The sequence below is a fragment of the Vicia villosa genome, linkage group LG3 (genome assembly GCF_029867415.1).
Source record: "Vicia villosa cultivar HV-30 ecotype Madison, WI linkage group LG3, Vvil1.0, whole genome shotgun sequence".
Lineage (NCBI taxonomy): Eukaryota > Viridiplantae > Streptophyta > Magnoliopsida > Fabales > Fabaceae > Vicia > Vicia villosa.
Genome location: NC_081182.1, coordinates 21,607,171 through 21,625,939, shown reverse-complemented (window position 1 = coordinate 21,625,939; position 18,769 = coordinate 21,607,171). Strand labels below are relative to the sequence as shown.

At 34.8% G+C, this 18,769-nt stretch overlaps 3 protein-coding genes across 3 annotated transcripts; 1 reads left to right on the top strand and 2 right to left on the bottom strand.

The window, feature by feature from the left end:
- Positions 1-1,745: 1,745 nt before the first annotated feature.
- LOC131655108 (adenine nucleotide transporter BT1, chloroplastic/mitochondrial-like) lies at positions 1,746-4,685 on the top strand. Its single transcript, XM_058925015.1, has 3 exons — positions 1,746-2,576; positions 3,043-3,204; positions 3,721-4,685. Exons 1-3 carry the CDS (start codon positions 2,040-2,042, stop codon positions 4,192-4,194), a joined length of 1,173 nt encoding a protein of 390 aa, XP_058780998.1. The 5' UTR covers positions 1,746-2,039; the 3' UTR covers positions 4,195-4,685.
- A 2,231-nt stretch (positions 4,686-6,916) lies between these two features.
- LOC131660610 (cellulose synthase A catalytic subunit 1 [UDP-forming]) lies at positions 6,917-12,618 on the bottom strand. The gene is made up of 14 exons (XM_058929886.1): positions 12,364-12,618; positions 11,963-12,158; positions 11,688-11,866; positions 11,408-11,525; positions 11,126-11,321; positions 10,512-10,778; positions 10,069-10,414; positions 9,809-9,946; positions 9,600-9,725; positions 9,206-9,418; positions 8,834-9,098; positions 8,509-8,705; positions 8,039-8,389; positions 6,917-7,953 (listed from the first exon to the last, which is right to left on the bottom strand). The coding sequence occupies exons 1-14, from the start codon at positions 12,445-12,447 to the stop codon at positions 7,366-7,368; spliced, it is 3,264 nt and encodes a 1,087-aa protein (XP_058785869.1). The 5' UTR covers positions 12,448-12,618; the 3' UTR covers positions 6,917-7,365.
- An 823-nt stretch (positions 12,619-13,441) lies between these two features.
- LOC131660611 (protein OVEREXPRESSOR OF CATIONIC PEROXIDASE 3-like) lies at positions 13,442-16,955 on the bottom strand. Its single transcript, XM_058929887.1, has 4 exons — positions 16,707-16,955; positions 16,273-16,611; positions 15,079-15,378; positions 13,442-13,953 (listed from the first exon to the last, which is right to left on the bottom strand). The coding sequence occupies exons 1-4, from the start codon at positions 16,866-16,868 to the stop codon at positions 13,813-13,815; spliced, it is 942 nt and encodes a 313-aa protein (XP_058785870.1). The 5' UTR covers positions 16,869-16,955; the 3' UTR covers positions 13,442-13,812.
- Positions 16,956-18,769: the final 1,814 nt, after the last annotated feature.

Below are 18,769 nucleotides of genomic sequence, written 5' to 3'. Positions count from 1 at the left end.
TTAAAGTATTTTTGAAGGTGAACTCCAGTTTCATGTCTCCAATACTAGCAACATTAGTGGTGTGGATATCTCTCAACAATGTTTTATTATCTTCAACATTCGTGTATGTTTTGAATATTTCACGATCATACAAACATGACAAGAGGAGCTAGTGTTTATCCACCAACCATTAGATCCACCAACCATATTAATTTCGGTGGTCATAGTAATAAATTGTTCGTTAGTTAGGTTAGCCTAGACATTAGGGGCAACACCAGGTTTAGGTCTGCTTATACATATTTTAGCCATATGACCTGGTTTTCCACTCTTGAAACAAGAGAAAGCACCGATGTCAATTCTTTGAGATGGTGGTTGTTACCTAGCGATTGGGGCAATATGGGGCCCTTGAAGGGTTCCTATTCTTAGCTTAGTTCATCGCATTGGGATTTTAATTTTTTAATGGCTTTTGAATTGCACCGTTTTTTTATATAACTAGGACTTCATCTTTTTTATCTTCTCTCCAAGATTCTTCTTCAATTCAGATGCGACCAATCAGACTCTCAATTAAAAGTTCTTTTGTTTTGTGACAAAGCAATTTTTTAAAAATTTTCCAACCATGGGACAGTTTTTCAGTTGCTCATCTAAAGGCATTCCTTCAATGATGATACCATGAGTAATCTTTTGGAGTTCATGATATTGAACCTCCACAAACTTTTCATCTATCATTTGATACTTCATGTAGTAGCTAACAATATACTTCTTTACTCTACTCTCTTTTATTATCATACTTATTTTTTAGAGCTTCTCAAACATATTTTACAGTATCGCAACTATTCTTATAATCATATAGGTCATCTACAAGCACATTGAGAATATAATTTTTACAGAAATAGTCTTCTATTAAAAAGAATCCTAGTTATAAATCTATAATATGCGCAATAGTATAAACACTAGTATACATCTCTCAATTTTACAAGATGCCAACATTAGGCGTGGCAACAAAACCACTATTCATAGGTACCCATCTAAATCCGTCTCGAAGTTGACGGGGAAAACTCACTTTGACTGAGTTTGGGTTCGGTTTTTTCCCAATTATAAAATATGGGGATGAGTCAGGTAATGGGGACATTAGTATCCACCCCGAATCCGCCCCATTTATTTCATTGTGTATATTATTATTTAGAATATTAAATACGTGGCCAAAGTTTTGATATTTTGATTTGTATTTATTATTTGAAATGTATCTATGAATTTTTTTAAATTATTTCATTTTATTATTTATAAAATAATTTAATTTTGAAAAAAAATAAGTATTTTTATTTTAAAAATTGATTTCACTAAATGGATGGTGGCGAGACGGGGATACCCGAACCCGTTTGGATCGGATTTGGATTTTAATTTTTCATCTCTATTTGAGTTTGGGGGGAAACATAAATTATTTAAAAATTCAAATTTGAGTTTGAGGAGGTAATAATCGTCCTCAACCTGCCTCGTTGTTATCCCTAGCCAACATATTCACTGTATAAACACTAGTAGAAAAGTGTGACATCCTAATGTGGACTTTAAACTACTTTTTTTCAAATTCACACTTAACCATATGATTATATTTTACCAATTTCAAGCCAACTACACCTTCAATCTTCAACAATTATAAAATGTAAAATAATTTTAAAAAGTAAAAATTATATGAATTAAATCATTTTTTATTAATAAGGGATAAATACAATATAAGTAATAAAAAAAAATGAAAAAGATGTTATGGATTCGGTGGTAGCAGTAGCACATCATCAACGCTAACTCACTCCTCCGCACTTTGAAGAGACAGCCGCAGCAAACAAAACAAAAACCAAACATACCTCGAATCCATATTTCTTGTGATAACTAATTAACGTAAAATTCCTCACCAATCATTTCCAAATACACAACTAACCATTCAATTCAATATGAACACTCTACACTTCAACCCATGAATCTCACACTCTAACTACTCCCTTCAACGAACAACACCATAAAGCTTCAAAATTTATCACACCCAACACTTTAAAACGTGTTTTTAGTTCATGGGTAGGAACAAAATCCAACTTTCTCATAGTAAAACAGATGGGTTTTTCTCACTTTCTCATGAAGACTACTCTTATCCTGGAGGTTTGTTTGCTAGTGTTGGCCAAATGGGTATAGGGTTTGGTGTTCCACAACCCAATCCTTCTGATTCAAATCAAACTGGTGATGACCCTAAACTTCCTTTCAATGAGTTATATGTAAAGTATATTCAATCACTATGGAAATTTGAGGCTAATGGAGTTAAGGTGAAGGGTGAAGAAGGTGTTAAGGCCAAGAATAAAAATGGTGGGTTTAAGCTCAAGATTAAGATTAGGAATCCTTCAATTAGAAGGCTGTGTAGTGGAGCAATTGCGGGGGCAATCTCTCGAACAACTGTGGCGCCATTGGAGACTATTAGGACTCATTTGATGGTTGGGAGTAGTGGTCATTCTAGCACTGAGGTTTTCAATGATATTATGAAAACAGATGGATGGAAGGGTTTGTTTAGGGGTAATCTAGTTAATGTCATTCGTGTTGCGCCTAGCAAGGCCATTGAGGTAATGCGACGTAGTTCATACCACACTGATTCTGTTTTTGTTTATCTCTAAATGATAGTTCTTGATACTTGATTGTTTATTAAAAAAAAAGTGTTTTTTTTTTTTTTGTAATTGGATTGCTTGTTATACCAAAGTTGAGTATAGTTTCTGGAATGATTGTGAATTAAGCAGGTTTAGGACTTGAATTTCTTTGATTTATATTGCCAGAAAACCTTCATATGATGGTTCTTTGTTCTTGTTTCTTGTATTTTAGGTGAGGTCTTGAATATATAAATGGCTCATCAGGTAAGTCAATGAGCAAGTACCTATCTTTTAGTCTGTACTTCACAATTTTCTATGTGTTAACTTGTTTATTAAGTTTCTAACAGGTCAACAAAATCCCTGTTAGCAAACGAACATGATAAATGAATCTGTAGTCTACATTGTAGTTCCTCTTTATCTCAATTTGTTTTCTATGTTTCTGCAGCTATTTGCTTATGATACGGTAAACAAGAACCTATCCACAAAGCCCGGGGAGCAGTCCAAACACCCGGTTCCTGCATCGTTGATTGCAGGTGCCTGTGCTGGAGTGAGTTCAACTATATGCACATATCCGCTTGAACTACTCAAGACTAGACTAACTATTCAGGTATGCACATATAATATTAGTTTGACTTATTTGAGTTTATCTATTGACATAACTTAGTGTATGTTTCATGTTTGGTTGAGTCTAAACGTGATTTTCACACTTAAATTTTCTGTTCAACTTACTGTAGCAAGAATTTTCATCCAAACGTAAGTCACTTTACCTTCAACTCACTTTTAGGCAGAATCAATTCACTCATAATCAATTTTTTTACCGTAGAACCAAACACACGCTTTTAAGTACTAAGTTGTTTATAGAAGCAGGTCCATAAGTTGTTTTCACCTTATTTCCATAAGCTATCCAGGATAGTTTGTATGGAAATAGTCTGACTTTATGTTATCTTTTGTTAAAGAAATAATTTCTACAAAAATACTTTTATGATAAGTGCTTATGCTATAAACGCTGAATTTATGTGATTATCCAAACAGATATACGTAAGTTTGATTTTCCGTATTAATGTTTTAGCATTGAATTTGAAAATAGAAGGGGGAAACTTAAGCTTGATTAGTGATATTGCAGAGAGGTGTTTATAATGGTCTCCTTGACGCATTCGTGAAAATAATTAAAGAAGAAGGTCCTGGAGAACTATACAGAGGCCTTACTCCTAGTCTAATCGGTGTTATTCCATATTCGGCTACCAATTACTTTGCCTACGACACACTACGCAAAGCATACCGAAAATTCTTCAAACAAGAGAAGATTGGCAACATTGAAACCCTTTTGATTGGCTCAGCAGCAGGTGCTATTTCAAGTACCGCGACTTTTCCACTCGAGGTGGCTCGCAAGCAAATGCAAGTTGGAGCACTTAATGGAAGACAGGTTTACAAGGATGTGCTTCATGCACTTGTTAGCATACTAGAAAAAGAAGGGATTCAGGGTCTATATAGAGGGCTTGGACCTAGTTGCATGAAGTTAGTGCCAGCCGCGGGAATCTCTTTCATGTGTTACGAAGCATGCAAGAAGATACTTATAGATGATGACCAGGAGGAATAGAATGAATCAAGTGTTTTTGTTTCCACTGAAGCCAAGTTGTGGAATTGCTGCATACCTTTTTTAAGCATTCGGTTTTCATGTATTGTTGGATTTTCCTGTCCCCCGAAAAAATCACATTTATAAGTATCTTAGGATGAAATGATGATTTTTTCTTTTTTTTTGTTTATTTATGTTGCAGCCAGGTTTTTCAGTGTGTCTTGGCTGCAAGCAAGTCTTCAAAGTCAAAAGCTTCTTTGTAATCTTATTTACTGTATACAACTCACCAGTCCTAATTTTGAAGTTAATTTTTGTTGAGAGTTTCTCATATCTTGGTCTACTTAGGATTAACCTTTGATGTATGAGAGTCTTACATGCCTTGGTCTACTTAGGATAAACCTTTGATGTATGAGAGTTTCTCATGATTTGGTCTACTTATGATTAACCTTTGACGTATGAGTTTATAAATTCTAGTAAGTTAATGTTTCTTACTTGCAAAAAGGAGTTTAGAAGGTTATAGATATCTGTGGTGAACCTAAATGTTAATTGTGATGTCAAGAATGACAGGTATTTAGAAATAAGACAAGTTAGTTTGCTTCGGTTAGCTTTAGTTGATAACTAACATAATAGTTCACAACTAATTATGTAGTTAGTTACAAAAGATGTTATCAGATTTGTAAAACTAAATTTACAAAAACCAATTAAACTTGTAAAATTTGATATTAAAAACTAATTGAGTTAGCAAAATTAGATAATAATTGGTAAAAGAATTATGAGGAACTAATTGAGTTAGCAAAATTTGATAATAATTAGTAAAAGAATTATGAGTCTATCCTATACTATATAAGTTTGAATCAATACTTTGTAATCTCTCAGATTTGTGAAATAAGAAGTTCAGATTCAATGTTATCATCTCTTTCCATGGAGTCAAATACATAGCTTTTTACATGCTTAGTTCATAGCTTTAATATGGTATCATTGACTTGTGATTCACCGTTACCGTTGCATTTTATTGATTTTTTCTGACAAATCTCAACAACTCTTCTTCTATGAAGTAACTTTCTTTTTCTTACACCCTAACATGTCGATTGCAAGCTCTGCGGGTAGTGTCAATGGCATATCTTCCTCCACGCTAACAAATGTTGTCAATATGATATCTTGAAATTTTAGCTTGGGTTCTTGTTACTCCTTTGTTAACCAATAAAACTTATCACTCTTGGGCTTAGTGTGTGATGAGTGTTTCAAAGGAGTAACAAGCTAGAAGTAATGAGTGTTTCCTTTGTTAACCAATAACACTTATCACTCTTGTTAACCATTAAAGCGTGCAAGCAGACAACGGAACTCTAAACTCAATGAAACACTCATTACTTATAGCTATGTCCAAGGCCGTTTTTTAGGGCGTCCAAGACGGACTACTGCACAGGGTCTCAAATTTTTTACGGTTAAACCATAATTAAATATGGCCCCATAAATCTTTGTCACGGTTAAAATGAGATTAAATATGACCTTTAATTATTTTGCCATGGTTTAACCATGACTAATCTATACAGGGCCTCCAAATAATTGAAACGGCCTTAGATAATGTTCAATCAAAAGTCAATTATTCTTTGTTCGCCAAGAAAACTTCTACAAGTTTCACAATCATTATGTTCTACATTGATGATTCGGTCTTATGGAGAACTGGCATTGATGAAATAACAAAGATCAAGACCTTATTAAATGACAGGTTCACATCTAAGACTTGGGAATTCTCAAATTCTTCCTAGGATTTGAAATAGCCAAAACAAAAGCTGAAACTTCATAATGTTAAAGATAATATGCTCTAAATTTACTTCAAGATGATGGCTTATTTGGAGTCTGCAACCACATCTGTAACTCCATAAGTCCTTTGGTCAACCTCTATCTGAACCTACAACATCCAGAAGATTGATTGGAAGACTACTATACCTGACTCATTCTAGACACAAGATTTCTTACGTTGTAAGTAAACTATGTCAATTCCTTGATGCAACTAGTGATGAACATATGTTGGCAGGGTTACATGTCTTGATATACCTCAAGAATAATCATGGAAAATGTTTATACTCCAACTCATCCTCTACAGTTAGCCTCGATGGTTTCTCAATCATTTGTATCAAGTCAGTTGTGAAAGACAGTGACTCTTGTTACATGATTTCGATATACCACATTTATCTCCTATCATCATTTATTGTGACAATAAATCAGTCATGCACATAGTAGTCAATCCTATCTTCCAGAAAAGGACAAAGCATACTGAACTGAATTGCCATGTAGTTAGAGACCAAGTGCATGAAAGAGTTGAATACTTGTTTCCTTTGTGACTTCTAAAGAATAAGTTGCAGACATTTGAACCAAATATCTGCATTCTGCTTCTTTCAATAGCTTACAAGAAAAGTTATGAATTTTAACTTGATATGCTAATTGTAATGTCCTGACAGGTTAGTTAGCTTCATAAGTGTGAATCAATACTTTCTAGTCTCTCAGATTTGTGAAACAAGAATTCAGTTAGTAATAATTTATGCAGTCTTTTTCTTTTTCTTCATTTTTACAGCAATTTGCTTGGATATTTCAGAACCATTTTTATTTAGGACAAGATTCACCTACAATACTGCAAGTGTTTTTTCAACTAAACACAAAATTCATATTTTTCAAAGACAACAATGGAATCCATGGATCATGGCAGCCATTAGAAAGTGAGCTGAAGAAAGGACATTCATGCAAATCATTAAAAAAAACACAAATCTTGGTCTTGGTCACTCACACAAAACCCAGACCATCAAAATATTATATCCAATGTTCATCACATGTAAGACACCATTGTAAAGCACACTAGACGACCACTAAACAGTACATTACACATTGTTTGCTTTAACTATATTACTGTCATAAACAAATTTTATACTATGTGGACAAAAAATACAACATTTGACATGCATCTCAACATGACTATCCTTGTACGGACCCCAAAGAGGAAACATGTGAATAAATAAACAAAAGAAACAAGAATGCTGCTGCTATGCTGGTTTATAACTTTATCTCCCATCCCATTTTTCATGCATAAATAGGACTAACTCCAAGCTGAATTCTTGTTTATATACACTTCTGCAATCTTGAATGTCTCTCCAAATCAAAAGGGGTGTGGTAAAAATACAAAATGAATCTTCAACATAAACACTAACAGTTGATACCACATTGACCATTGGCTGATGCTTTGTTGGGATCAGTGATGAAGGGGTCAATCCTGACCCATAGTAAGGAGAATATAGAAGCAAGGAGAATAGACCAGACGATAACGATCGTTGGAGTACGATTTTGTCTCCCCAATAGACCCTTCAAGAAAGGGTATAAATGGGCAATGACCCATATAGCAAAGAAGAGTTTTCCAAATAGTGGACCCCAAGATTGGTAACCACTGTTTATGGCAAAAGATACACCAGCCACTATACCTACCAAGTTCACAATAAGCACTGTTGTGGGAGGGATGAGAAGTGATGTCCATTTGAATACGTATAGTTCAGCGAAGTCCCCGTCTTCGTCTGATGCCTTTGATGTGACAGTAAAGTTTGTGTCAATCCCTGCAAGCACTTTGAGAAGCCCTTGGAACACAGCGAAAAGATGTGCGGATGTTCCACCGATGACCCAAAACTGTTCGTTTCTCCACCAGTCTTCTATACCGACACCACTCCACCTAAGCTCGAGAATGGAAGTAGTAAAAATGGATATGAAGAGAAGGATAAACCACATGCTTGCAAAGTTACTTATCTGCATAAGATTAACCAAATGTCAGGAACCAGAATCAGTAGCTATAGGTTTAACAGCCAGAAATAAGATAAAAGAATTTGTTTACCTCGGGAATGATAAATTTATTCGTGAGAAGACAAAATGCAGGAAGTGTACAGTACGCAATAAGCGGGAGTGAGGTAAAGGGGTAGACAATTGTGTTAATATAAGCAAGTCTCATGAGAGGCCTCATCCTTCCGTTGTAGCCATACCATAACGGACAATGCCTGCTAAGGAAGATCTCGATTGAACCCAAGGCCCACCGAAGCACTTGATTGAGACGATCAGAAAGATTGATGGGGGCAGAACCCTTAAATGCTGGACGAGGTGGCATGCAATAGACGGAAATCCAACCACGTGCGTGCATCTTAAACCCAGTCAAGATATCTTCAGTCACAGAACCATAGATCCATCCAATCTGGTGAAGTCAGAAAATGATTAGTAATAGCTAAATAAACAACCTGCTCATCAATCAGACATATTTCTTAAGATTAAATTCATATACACTGCCAACACAATATAAACAGACATGCTCACCTCTTTGCCCCATTCTGTCTTGTCTTCATAACCGCAGCTGATAACGTGTATAGCTTCCTTAAGAAGAGTTGCAGGATTAGTTGTAGGTGGAATGCCACCCTGCTCCATGAAGGTAGCAGAAATAAAAACTGGTGACTGTCCGAAACGCTTCTCCAAGCTCTTCTGAGACATTAGTAGTGACCTCTCATCATCATAACCTGCAAAAAGACATGTAAAATCGTTTTTTAGACAATCTAAGTACACCTGACAAACAAGTTACATCAAACATTTTTCTTACATGAAAATTAAATTTTAAGTTCTAAAAGAGCAAGAACTTCTTATATACCTTCAACTCCCTCCTCTATATCCTCCATATTAAATATGGGAATGGTGGATTCAGTTCTTTTGACACCCCTCTTCTTGTCACCGTACTTCTTATTGCCACCTCTTCCCTTCTTTCTAGAACCACAACAGCTCTTCACAATAATGTTAGGTTCAAGATCTTCCTCGGTCAAAACAGGATCATAACCATACAAAGCTTGCCTATTGAAACAGCAACCAGTTCCCACATAGACTGGGCCCTGAATACCATCATGACCTTTCATGTTGATCTGACGGATGACAAAAAATGAGGTTCAGCCAAATCAGCGGAGAGTAATGCAAGGAGAAAAAATTTCAGTTACAAAATTGGAAAAATTACAAAAGAATAAAGACATACATCGAAGAAGACAATATTGCGATTGGCATATCGATCGTGCAAATCAATGCCGTCAAATCTCTGAGGAAATTGCACATAACATGTCTTTTTTGCATAAGTGGGATCCATCATGAAACACATTGCTTCTTTAAGAGCTTTGCTATTATTGAAATAGTGATCACAATCAACATTCAAAAGATATGCACCGTTGGTCAAAACAGCAGAAACTCGAATCTACATTACACGAAAGAAACCAAGGTTAGATACGTTCAAAACCTATCTTTATAATATTGCCAAATCAAGGACATAGACTCAATAGGAACAAAAACAAGACACAGGACAAGACCAGGACACAACCAAAATAAAGCAGACAACACCATCGAAAACATAAAATAAAAGTTTCAGTATGACAAACCAAAGCATTCATAGCTCCAGCCTTCTTGTGATGTTGGAAGCCAGGTCGCTTTTCACGAGAAACATAGACAAGCCTAGGTAGCTCATTACCATCAGTGTCAAGCCCACCGCTATGTCCTAAAAACACCTGCATACCATAAAATAATATAACTAAACTGAAAATATCAATAACAGCGGAGGTTGTGTGCGTTGTAGAGAAACTTGTAATACCTGAATCATTCCAGGATGATCCCTAGAATTATTTCCAGGCCAAGGAGTTCCATCCTGCATTGTCCAACCTTCCTCTGGCGTCTTCTGAGCTTTGGCAACATAGGCATTGATCCCTACTTTGAATTCTTCATATTCTCTCTGTTAAGCACAAATATCCATATTTAATTTTCTACACGCGTACTCTCTCTTGGTATGCCAAACATGTCTAGATATAAATATTGAACTGGAAATGAAAACATGAATGATGGCTCAAAACAAACCTTCATTGCTCGTCGCTCCTTAACAAAGGAAGGTTGAATCTTGTCCTTTAGGTAATCAATCTTCTGAGCAAAATAAAACTCAGGGGCTCTAGGCTCAATATTGTGTTTTTTGCAAAAGGGCACCCACTTCTTTGCAAACTCAGCTGTTTCTGATAAGGCTTCAAAAGTCAACATAGCTGAACCATCATCAGATACATAGCAGGAAACCTTGTCGACAGGGTAATCAACAGAGAGTATAGACAAAACAGTATTTGCAGTGACAAGAGGCGGCTCTTTGAGAGGGTCCACTGTACTGACAAAAACGTCAACAGGAGCCAACTGTGATGGTTCTCCGTCACGATCGTATCTACACAAGACAAACAAAGATTAGCGGAATAGAAAATGTCGCATCAAAGTTAAGCCAAGGCAAGTCCAAAATAGCAGGGAAGTCGATCAATCCAAACCTTATAGCAAGTCTGTCAAGATAAGTCTCACGATTAATGGGCGACCACTTTGGAAACTGATCCAAAATCCAGGATAAGGCAAACCAAATCTCACAGATAACTGATGTCAACCACAGTGGATATGCATCGTTTACAGGGTGAGTTACACGATATTGCAAAAAGAAGCCAAGAATTATCAGCCGGAGTACGATGACAACACGATAAGGGGTCAGCTGAGATGAAGAAATAGGTACAATACGACTCATAGGTTGTCGAGCATCATCAACCCTGTCAAAAACAAAATCAATGGACCATATAACTTGAAATGAAATTCAATCCGGGTAAATACTTAAAGCAAACTCAACTAAAATTTCATAAGCCTAACATCCAAAACAAGTCATAATTAGTAACATACATACCCTCAAGCTTTAAAGAGGTGGCAAGATTGATACAATCATAAGATTAAGATTGAAATCTTGACAAGACTAAGAAGGAGAATGGAAATCGCTTCGAAAGCTTTTTCACAGAAAATAAACTAATCCTCTGGCATAAATCAGCAAAGATTGCTCTATGATACATCCCAAATATGACTAGCTAATCGTTTAACATCTAATAGAACAGCATAAGTGGCTTACATTTGAAGTTCTTCTCCATTAGAACCAGTCCCTTCAATATCTCCTCCTCCTCCTTTCCCCTCAGCATATCTACCAGTCATTTGTACCATATTTTTCTCGTGCTTCAACTTCCAACCTTCAACCCTTTCCTTCCAGTCGACGTTTCCCAAACCATAAGAATTTAAGTCCTTCGATGGATCCACAATTCTCACCGGAACTATAATAACAAGGTTACAATCAATTGAAAAATCACAATAATACAATAACTATAAAATATAGCACAGCTACAATTTAACACTATACCTGGTTGCCTTGGATCGATATAGGAAAGTGCGTGACCTTTCTCAGATGGGCCCAAAGGACCCGAAGTAGTTCGGATAGATTGAGTATCGGGCGTAGCACACGGCATCTCACCGGATATCTGTCAATTTTAAACACATTGAGTACAGAAAAGCCTGCCTTAACTTAACATCTTATGATCGTTGATATTAACTTGTTCATTACAGCACAAAAATAAAGACTAAATAAAGTGAGATCCAATAATGGAAACCATATATAATCCTAAAACAGTTCGATAGATTACCGTTTGACCATTAGTAAGAAGGGGAATCGGTTGCTGATAATCACGTCTAGAAGATGAAGAAAGCTCGGCATCATCTTCCCATTGCCTCCTTGACTTCGTATTCCCTTGTCCATAATTGAACTCATTTTCTATATCATCACCATCATCTTCATCATCATCTCCATCCACTCTTGGACTTCCTAATACATCCAGATTCATCATTTCAAATCAAAATCAAGATCAGACCCAAAACAAAAACCAACAGCACAATTGGACATACAAACTAACTAACCAACCTTTGTGCCTTTTGTATCTAGTTTTGCACTGAGGACAAGATTGATTCCCATCTTTACGCTCATATTCATAACAAGGTCGACAAACCGGGAAACCACACTCGTTACAAGCAACAAATACATCACTAGTAGCTGTCAACCCAACATTTTCACCACAAATTTGACAGATTTGTCCATTCAAATTCTTCAATGGTTTCGGCTGTATAGTATATAATAAACAATTTCCATATTAATAATCTAATTAACTTAATTAACTTAATCAATCAAATTAACACTATATTACACCAAAGTTAGAATTTAAAAAATGAATCAATTGAGTCCACCACCAACCAGATCGGATCTGAACTTAAGATGATGCAGAAAAGCATAACAACAACATTGTAATTAACGTTCAGATTACTAACCCCGCTATCGGAAGAATCGTGACGAATCCGAACAAGCTCGTTACGTTTATGGGACCCAGCAACCATTCCAGAAGAAGCTTCCATGTTGTTATTGTGACAGAGATTGATGCAGATCAATGAAGTTGAGTTCACGATCTGCGTTTAGATTCAGTGGCAAAGCATGAAAATCTTCGCCCACTTAACACGCCATTTTTTCTCACTTGTACTTTGCTTATTGCAACACACTGCAATACAACTAGTGTTGTGTTGTGTTCTTTTTTCTCTGTCTGTTTTATTGTTATTGTTGTTTTACCGGCTGAACCGGTTTATCCGGTTTTGTGAGCGAGCCGTTTATGTTCTAATTTCTACAGTTCGGCTTGTTGTCTTATGGGGAGAGCCAATAGGATGTGTACACGTGTCACGGCTTGTGATTATTAAAGTGCCGAATATTTGATTAGATGGCGCCAGCTGTGTGATATGACACCGGTTGCTTCCGGTTTTCGTTTCTGTGGCTGTCGGTGCCTATCGGTTTTGTTGAAATTAATCTATCATTGACCTGAAATTACTTATTTGGCCTTTTATTACACGCTTAATCCAAACATACAGAATAGTCTTGCTGTCTAAATCATTTTAACAGAAATAATATATTTAGTTTCCTTTTTCTTTTTTTAAAGTTCACACTGTCTTATTTTTTTATTTTTTTTATAAGCTAAATATAAATAAAATTAAAAAGAAATTACAAAAAGACTGTCTTTTTTTTAAGTTCACACTATCTTATTTTGGATAGAGACTGTGTTTATTTTTCGTTATAATTATTATTATTATCATAATTCATAATAATTAGTTTTCATTTGAACCAAAAATAAAAAAGGAGATGTGAAAGCTTTCCTTATTTGTTTTGTCAGTATAAGTCCTAACAACTCCAGTACATTTTATTTTAAAAAAATTTAGTCACATTTTATTATTAATAAAGTTAAAAGGATAACTAATATAATTGCTATTTGCTACGCCTACTACAACAATTGATGCTTATAAATTGAGAACAAATTTTTCTAAATCTAGATCTTGTCTTTTTTGGACAATAAATAAAAAGGAATGGTTGGATTTAAAGTATTTTATTGAACCGACGGTGAGATTTCCGCCAAGCAACACAACTTTTTTGGATGGAATGGAAACAACTTTTGCCAGTTTGCAACATTGTATAAATATTAATAATAAATGGAAGAAAAAAGATGTATACAAACATTGATTAATTTAATTCCTAATGTATTTGACACTTCAGCAGACTCTTATTTGAAGAATTTGATTGTCGGTGTTATAACCAAACAAATAAAATAATCACCATTATCAGCATTCCTTATATAACTCATTCCCTAAGGCTGGTGAAAAAAAATTTTCCATACAGTTATAAGATTTTTCATTTTTCACATTGCTTGCATAAGTCAAAACAACTCAAAGAAAATATAATCTTCAATCAGTTTCATTAGTTGAGAGCTGGTAAGGAAGGCGCTGTTTTGGAACTCCGTCCTCGGCGCGTTTGTCTTCAAACCACTTGATTACTGTTTTCCGCGGAAGATTTGTAACTTGCACAATATTACTAATCATTGCATTCTGCATTGTAATTCAAGGCAGACAGATAAGGATGTTGAAGTTAAGAAACTATGCATTAAGGAGAATTGAGAAATGATTATATTAACTACCAAGACAAGGCTCTTGTTTGTCACTATTAATGCATAATATGCAGTGATGAATACATCTAGTCTTTAAAGCTGTAACTTTCAATAGAATTTATGCACAAAGAAACATACTCCTATAAGGTAACAGTTGACATCATGAGAGGAGTTAATCCCAATTAAGTAACTATTAATCTAAAATTGACCAATTATGTACGGTTATAAATCAAGATTAAGACCTCCTAATCCTATACACCCTATTTAATTCAGGTCAAGCACTTGATTAACCTTCTTTCTTGGATTGTTCAACATAAAGCAATGAAGCACTGACACCATACATATATAAAATTTAAAATATACACTGGTTAAATTAATAGTTAAAAGAATATTAAATTGGTTTATCACAAATTACATGGGAAAGATGAGAGGTAATTAAAGTTTACATGGGAATAATTAAATAGGAGAAAGTTTGATTCTTACTATAAAAAAGTGAATAGTCAAGAGGTAATTAAAGAGAGGAAAGTTTGAAGAACATCAACAGTCATAAGATAAACTACCCTTATCTCTAACGTATCGGCAACGTATCGGGGCCTATGGCCGCCGTATCGGAACGTATAGGAATTTTTTTGTTTTTCTTTTTAAATAATAAAATTTGGTGACTCCTTCGATACGAATCGGAGCGTATCGATATGTATCGGATATGATTCGGCAACGATTTTGAAATAAATGTGTTTCATATACATAAGGTATAAGTACCGCACAAAATCATGTCATATAGCATGAGACATGAGTACAGAGAATAATCATGAAACACAGTGAAAAGCATACATTATGATACAATTAAGCATCTTAATTGTTTTGCATAAAACTAGAATACTAAGTAATACAAGCGTCGATTTATTTGAAATCATATTTTTTTATTCTAGAGGGAATTGCTCCCTAGCGAGAAAAATGGAGTACATCAAATCAGAACTAGTTAAGCTAATGAAAATTTTACTCGTAGCATATGGGTGATTTCACATCATAAAACTTATGATATTGAAGTATGGCAAGTTTTACTTACAGTGGGCCGTTTTGATCTCATGTAAACTCTCTCCAGAGTGTCAAGGTGGGCCTTTTTCAATCTCTTTCGAGAAGACCAATTCTCTTGCATGGTATGAATAGGTATGTTAGACTTGGGTTCAGATTCTGCATTATCTGCACTTGTTTCTTGATAAAAATTCTCTCCTGGCGTAGATATTGCTGATGGTGTGGGTTCATCAGGTATCGATAAGCTCATCATCAGAAGATTTGGAGGAGGATTACGCAGCAAATTAAGAACTAGAGCTCTATCAAGACAAAGCTCAGCAGCAAGAGTTTTTATCTGCAACAAATTGGAAAGATAAATTTGAGAAATGAAACCCAAATCAACATCATGGATTGACCTAGCAACTAGCACGGGTCTTTCATGTTGAGTATGTGTGACAATACAAAGATCCCTCCCTTTCCTTCTTTAGTTGTCATATGAACGCATAATAACTGCCTTCAAACTTGTACCTCTTTCAAAGAAAATCCATCTTAGATTCTTAATATAAACATTTTAAAAATATATTCAAGCTAAAGATATGGTGTTTGGAAACTAGTATATTTTCCTTCAATCAGAACCCCATGTCATTCAAGAAGCAACAAAACTAAACCTGGCTGATCTATCAAGTTTACTTTTTCCATCTTCATATCAATGAATCATGACAAGAGAAGCTTCATTCTATCAACTACGGCGAAAAGGTCGGGTTGAGGAGCATATCAGAACATTATTCATATTACTAACACTATTTTGAATAAAAGAATTTTAAACAAACAATTGACCGTTTTCCATCAACATTCTGGATTCTGAACACATTTATTGTGTGGCATCACTCAAATGCAGATGATACCCGTATAGAGGTATTTCGGGAAGAAACTATAGCACCTAACCTTTACTATAACCAAATCATTCCATCATCTGATACATTTTAGATATGGTACAGAGTAATCAGATATTTCTACAACAACAAGCAAGCAAGCCTTATCTCACTAAGTGGATTCGGCTGCATGGATCAACTTTCACCATAATATTCTATATCAGACTTATTTTAATGCACTCTAAATATTTTTTAAACTATCACTTGGATTATAACTACTTCTAATCTAAAGTCATGTATAAGATTGATTATGATTAGTAGACAGTGTAAAACTTGTTAAACAGACAACATATCAAAATCAAACTCAAAACCCTTACACTCAGTTTTCGGCGTCCAGTTTTTAAGGCTCTAGCCAACTTATTCAATTGCCAAGTTCTAAGGTTCAACAAGTCATCATTTCCAAGCTTGCTGGTTTTTTCAGCCTCATTAGCAGCCGGTGTTTCCGCAGTATCCGAGTTCAACAATTCACCATCAAAATCACCTAACACACCTTCCAACTCACGTTCCAACAAAGCCATATCCTCTTCCGATATTTCATCGCCGAAATCATCCATTGATGAATCGTCCTTTTTGAGATCTTCTTCAAGTTGCTTGAAGAGCAGTTCAAATGCATCCTCCTCCTCTTCGTTCTCCTCGGTAACAGGAGTCAATTTCTTCTGCAAAATACAAAGCATACATATATTTAGACATTTATAAACTACGAATTGTTTGGAATTTTGAATTGGAATGATATTGTTGAAATTGAAATAACCTTGTTTTTCTTTTTGGGAGTGGCGGTGACGATTGAGGAGTGGAGGTTTCGAGAGCGAGGAGAGAGAGGGACGGAGAAGAGAAATGGTTTTCGTTGCGAGGGAAAGGAGCGGGTTGCTCCGATAGTGAGGAAATGAGCACTTGATAAACAGTGATTCGACATGGCTTTCTTCTCCGAATTATCTTTACCAGTTACCGCCGTGGGGCTGGGGGTTGAAGGTTTAGATATTTTATCATCAAGCGTTATAAACAAATTTAAATATTAACATGTTTCAATTTTTATTTTGTACCAATGCTATCGGATAATTACTTAATTCAACAGAAAACTAACATAAGTTATGACATTAAAAAATAAAATAAAAAATAAAAGTGATGTAAAATTAATATGTATTGTGAGTACATCTTCTTTTTTCTCTAAAAAAAGTTAATTTATAATTTCTTCAAAAAAAATTAAAAACTAAAAATGAGACCTTTTTATTTTGGCGCGGTAAAACCCTATAGGTGCATTGCAACTTTACAAGTGTTGGGAAGATTTTGTTGGATGTATGTAAATTGATTTTTTTTGGAACCTTTGAAATTATTGGTGGTAATAGTTCAAATCAACTAGTATTTGCCAAAATATTAATATTAATGTTTTTATAAATTCTCTGATCAGACAATATCATTCTATTCTTTATGGAAATGAAGCTTTGTGAGTTTTCCAAAAAGTTGGAAGATTATTTCGAGATCTTTGAACATATTTGAGAGTTTAGGTAAAAATCGAACTAAAATCGATGAAACTTGATATTAATTGGTTCGGGCAACAAATTTCCAAAATTCTACCTACGAACTTGTTTATCCGAACTAACTATAATAATTCAAATTTATATCATCAATATCATGAAAACTTTATATAAAATAATCAACTTCTAGATGAAGAAAAAAATGAAACACCATTTATGGCATTAACAACCTATAAACAAACAAAAAATTTAAGAATTTTATATTATTATGAAAAATTAGTTGATGTAAATTAGATATTTTCTTAAAATATTTTTTCACATTTGTGTATAATGTATCCGATCAATCCAACCTAAACTAACCTGTTATTTATCAGTTTGGATTTTATCGAAAAAATATGAATATTCAATCCAAACCAATCCATATATTTTTGATCGGTTTGGGTATCAAATTCTCTTAAAATAAACAATCATTTTAGCTTTCCAATAATCATAGTTGGTACCATCCAAGAGAGGTGGTCTATTGATTGACCCTCCTTCCTTAGCATTGTCCATTTGAACATAAAATAATTTCCCTAGAGCTCACCCAAACAGAACAAGGTGCTTGCTCTGATGCCAAAAGAAATTCTGTTCAACACATGACAAATGTTGGATACAATGTCTTAGACATTGTGTGCCACAAAAAATAGTTTCAACACAAATTATCACAGTATAAGGAAATTAATGCATAAAGCAACAAAGAACACAATAGAATTGTTAACCCAATTTTGTGCAATGTCACCTACGTCTTGGGAGCTTCCAATCCAAGAAAGGAAATTCACTCTCAATAGTATTAGAACAATTAGTCTTAGATGAACAAACCTTTCCAATGCCTACTTCCTAATACTACTTGTATCTTTCTATTTAGGGTTCCCCTTAAATATGAGATCCCTATCATTTTCTCTTAATCACTACCCTAATGATCTATGCTTTCAAAAGATTAATGATATTGAATTACAACTCAACTAGACAATACACCTTTATGCCTTGAATGTTCAGTTTAGGCTTCTTTGGAGGTTTACAACAAACAACAAGAATACAAGGACTAAAAAACAAAACGCTAGCACACTAGATCTTTAATGCTCGTGTGTCTTTAAAGGTATGAATGAATTTACTTAAATAGTAAACCATCTTCTGGGCTTTTCGTCAATGGGCGTTAGATTTGGTACATAATTAATTCTGATGCACATATGATTTGCTTAAATATGAAGAGATTTGATTTGATTTGATATTCATTCAATTTAAATCTTCATTTAATTGGCTTTGATCATGTTCCAGACTGGTCCAATGACTATACATGGCCCAA

Excerpts from the sequence above, each read along its gene's own strand:
- LOC131655108 (XM_058925015.1), top strand. The coding sequence starts at position 2,040 with ATGGGTAGGAACAAAATCCAACTTTCTCATAGTAAAACAGATGGGTTT. Across the intron at positions 2,577-3,042 it reads CGCCTAGCAAGGCCATTGAG|CTATTTGCTTATGATACGGT; the intron begins GTAATGCGACGT and ends ATGTTTCTGCAG. Across the intron at positions 3,205-3,720 it reads AGACTAGACTAACTATTCAG|AGAGGTGTTTATAATGGTCT; the intron begins GTATGCACATAT and ends GTGATATTGCAG.
- LOC131660610 (XM_058929886.1), bottom strand. The coding sequence starts at position 12,447 with ATGGAAGCTTCTTCTGGAATGGTTGCTGGGTCCCATAAACGTAACGAG. Across the intron at positions 10,415-10,511 it reads CTTGACAGACTTGCTATAAG|ATACGATCGTGACGGAGAAC; the intron begins GTTTGGATTGAT and ends TGTCTTGTGTAG. Across the intron at positions 9,419-9,599 it reads CTGGAGCTATGAATGCTTTG|ATTCGAGTTTCTGCTGTTTT; the intron begins GTTTGTCATACT and ends CGTGTAATGTAG.
- LOC131660611 (XM_058929887.1), bottom strand. The coding sequence starts at position 16,868 with ATGTCGAATCACTGTTTATCAAGTGCTCATTTCCTCACTATCGGAGCA. Across the intron at positions 15,379-16,272 it reads CTGGACGCCGAAAACTGAGT|ATAAAAACTCTTGCTGCTGA; the intron begins GTAAGGGTTTTG and ends AATTTGTTGCAG. Across the intron at positions 13,954-15,078 it reads TGAGATCAAAACGGCCCACT|AATGCAATGATTAGTAATAT; the intron begins GTAAGTAAAACT and ends ATTACAATGCAG.